The sequence below is a fragment of the Penaeus chinensis genome, chromosome 37 (assembly GCF_019202785.1).
Source record: "Penaeus chinensis breed Huanghai No. 1 chromosome 37, ASM1920278v2, whole genome shotgun sequence".
Classification (NCBI taxonomy): domain Eukaryota; kingdom Metazoa; phylum Arthropoda; class Malacostraca; order Decapoda; family Penaeidae; genus Penaeus; species Penaeus chinensis.
This window is the reverse complement of record NC_061855.1, coordinates 5,086,591-5,089,090: the sequence shown is the minus strand read 5'-3', so window position 1 is coordinate 5,089,090 and position 2,500 is coordinate 5,086,591. Positions and strand designations below refer to the sequence as shown.

General features: G+C 46.2%; 1 protein-coding gene across 1 annotated transcript in view; it reads left to right on the top strand.

Annotated features, from left to right (window-relative positions):
- The window catches only part of LOC125045268, a 15,796-nt gene that overhangs the window by 12,094 nt on the left and 1,202 nt on the right, over positions 1–2,500 (top strand). Inside the window, exon 7 of the mRNA XM_047642472.1 lies at positions 2,106–2,500. This exon is cut by the window's right edge and continues 1,202 nt beyond it. Coding sequence (XP_047498428.1) covers positions 2,106–2,500 — 395 coding nt within the window. The remainder of the gene's footprint in view (positions 1–2,105) is intronic.

The window sequence follows — 2,500 nt, the reverse complement described above, 5'->3', positions numbered from 1 at the left end:
GGGGGGGGGGGTTTAAAAAAGGGGGGGGGGGTTTTTTTTTGGGGGGGGGGGGGAAAAAAGAAAAAGGGGTTTTTTGGGGGGGGGTTTTTTTTTTTAAAATTGGGGGGTTTTTCCCTTTTCCCCCAAAACCCGGAAAAAATTTTTTCCCCCTTTTTTTTTTGGGAAAAAACCCCCCCTTTTTTAAAAAAAAAAAAAAAAAAATTTTTTTAAATTTTTTTTTTTTAAAAAAAAGGGGGGAAAAAAGGGGGAAAAAAAAAAAAAGGGGTTTTTTTAAAACCCCCAAAAAAAAAATCTCAAAAAAGGGGGTTTAAAAAAAAAGGGAAAAACCCAAAAAAAATTTTTTAAAAAATTTTTTAAAAACCTTTTAAAAAAAAATTTTTTTTTTTTTTTTTTTCAAAAAATTTTTTTTTTTTTTTCCCCTCCCCCCTTTTTTTTTTTTCCCCCCCCCCTTTTTTTTTTCCCTTTTTTTTTTTTCCCCCCCCTTTTTTTTTCCCCCCTTTTTTCCTTTTTTTTATTTTCCCCCGGGGGGGGGCCCGGTTAAAAAAATTTTTTTTTTTTCCCTTTTTTTTTTTTTTCCCCCTTTTTTTTCCCCCCCTTCCCTTTTAAATTTTTTTAAAAATTTTTTTTAAAAACCCCCCCCCCCCCCAAAAACCCCCCCTCCCCCCCTTTTTTTTTCTCCTCTCTCCTTTTTTTCCTTTTCTTTTTTTTTTTTTTCCCCCCCCCCTCTCTCTCTTTCTCCCCCCTCTCCCCCCCCCCCCTTTTTCTTTCTCTCTCTAATTTTCTTTCCTCTCTCCCCTTTTTTTTTTCTTTTTTCTCCTTTTTCTCCCCCCTCTCTCCTTTCTTTCTCCTTTTCCTTTTTTCTCCCCCCCCTCTCTCTCTCTCTTTTCCCCCCTCTCCCCCCCCCCTTTTTTTTTTTTTTTTTCCCTCCCCCCCCCCTTTTCCCCCTTTTCCCCCCCCCCCCCCCTCTCCCTTTTTCCCCCCTCCTTTCCCCTTTTTTTCCTCTCCCCCCCTTTTTTCCCCTCTCTCTCCTCTCTCCTCCTTTTTCCCTCCTCTTTTTTCTCCTCCCCCCCCCCCCTCTCCTTCCCTCTTCCCCCCAAAATTTTTTTTTTTTTAAAAATTTCCTTTTTTCTCTCTCTTTTTTTCCCCCCCCTCCTTTTTTTTTTTTTTTTCCTTTTTTTCTTTCCCCCCCTTTTTCTCCTCTCTCTCCCCCTTTTTTCCCCTTTTTCTCTCTTTTTTTTTTTTTTTTTTTTTTAAAAAAAACCCCCCGGGGTTTTTTTTTTCTTTTGGGTTTTTTTTTTTTTTCCCTTTTAAAAACCCCCCCCCCAAAATTTTTTTTATTTCCCCCTTTTTCCCCCCCTTTTCCCCCTTTTTCCCCCCCTTTTTTTTCCCCCCCCAAAAAACCCCCCCCCCCCCCCCCCCCCCCCCCCCCCCCCTCCCCCCCCCCCCCCCCCCTTCCCCCCCTTTCCCCCCTCCCCCCCCCCTTTAAATTTTTTTTTAAAAATTTAAAAAACCCCCCTTTTTTCCCAAAAAGGGGGGGGGTTTTTTTTTAAAAAAAAACCCCCCCCAAAACCCCCCTTTTTTTTTTTTTTTTCCCAAAGGGGGGAAAAAATTTTAAAAAACCCCCCGGGGGGGGGAAGGGGGGTTCCCCCCCTTTTTAAAAAACCCCCCCCCCCCTTCCCCCCCCCCAAACCCCCCCGGGGCCCCCCCCCGCCCAAGGCCCCCCCCCCCGGGGGGGGGCCCCCCAAAGGCCGGGCCCCCTTTTTTTTTTAAAACCCCCAAAAAGGGGGGGCCCCCCCCCCCCCCCCAAACCCCCGCGCCCCCCCCCTTTCCCCCCAAAAAAAAAAAGGGGGTTCTCTCTCTCTCTCTCTCTCTCTCTCTCTCTCTCTCTCTCTCTCTATATATATATATATATATATATATATATATATATATATACATACATATATACACACAATGTGTGTGTTTTTGCGAGTCTGTTAATGCAGGTTCATGTTTGTGAGAATATTAATTTACTGTGCGTTAACTGTATCTAACCGAGTATCATAGAATATTTCGTTAATGTATTTCCCTTAGATATAATACAGTGCATCTGCTTTTGCCAGCAGATCGAGCGTGAGGAATGCGTGGAGATCTGCGTGGCCCGAGACGAGGCTTCTGTGAACCCGAGCTCGGAATGCGCTCCCATGCTGCAGCCTCCGCTCCTGCCCCGGGCCCAGAGCGAGCACGTCCCGTCTCCGTTGCCCCGCCGTTTGCAGCCTGCCTCCTCCCCGCACCACGTCCAGTGCTTGTTGTCTCCTCACCACAGGTGCACGGACTCGCCCCCGTATCTTCTTTCGCGTGAAGACCCGCATAAGACTGAAACCCCGCATCCTCACGCCAGTCCTAAACACGGCCAGGAGGACCTAACGCTCCCTCACCACCTGCCTAGTCCTCGATTCACGCAGAGCCTTGCCTTGAGAGAGGGAGAAGTCACGGTCTATGACGACATTTCCGAATCGGA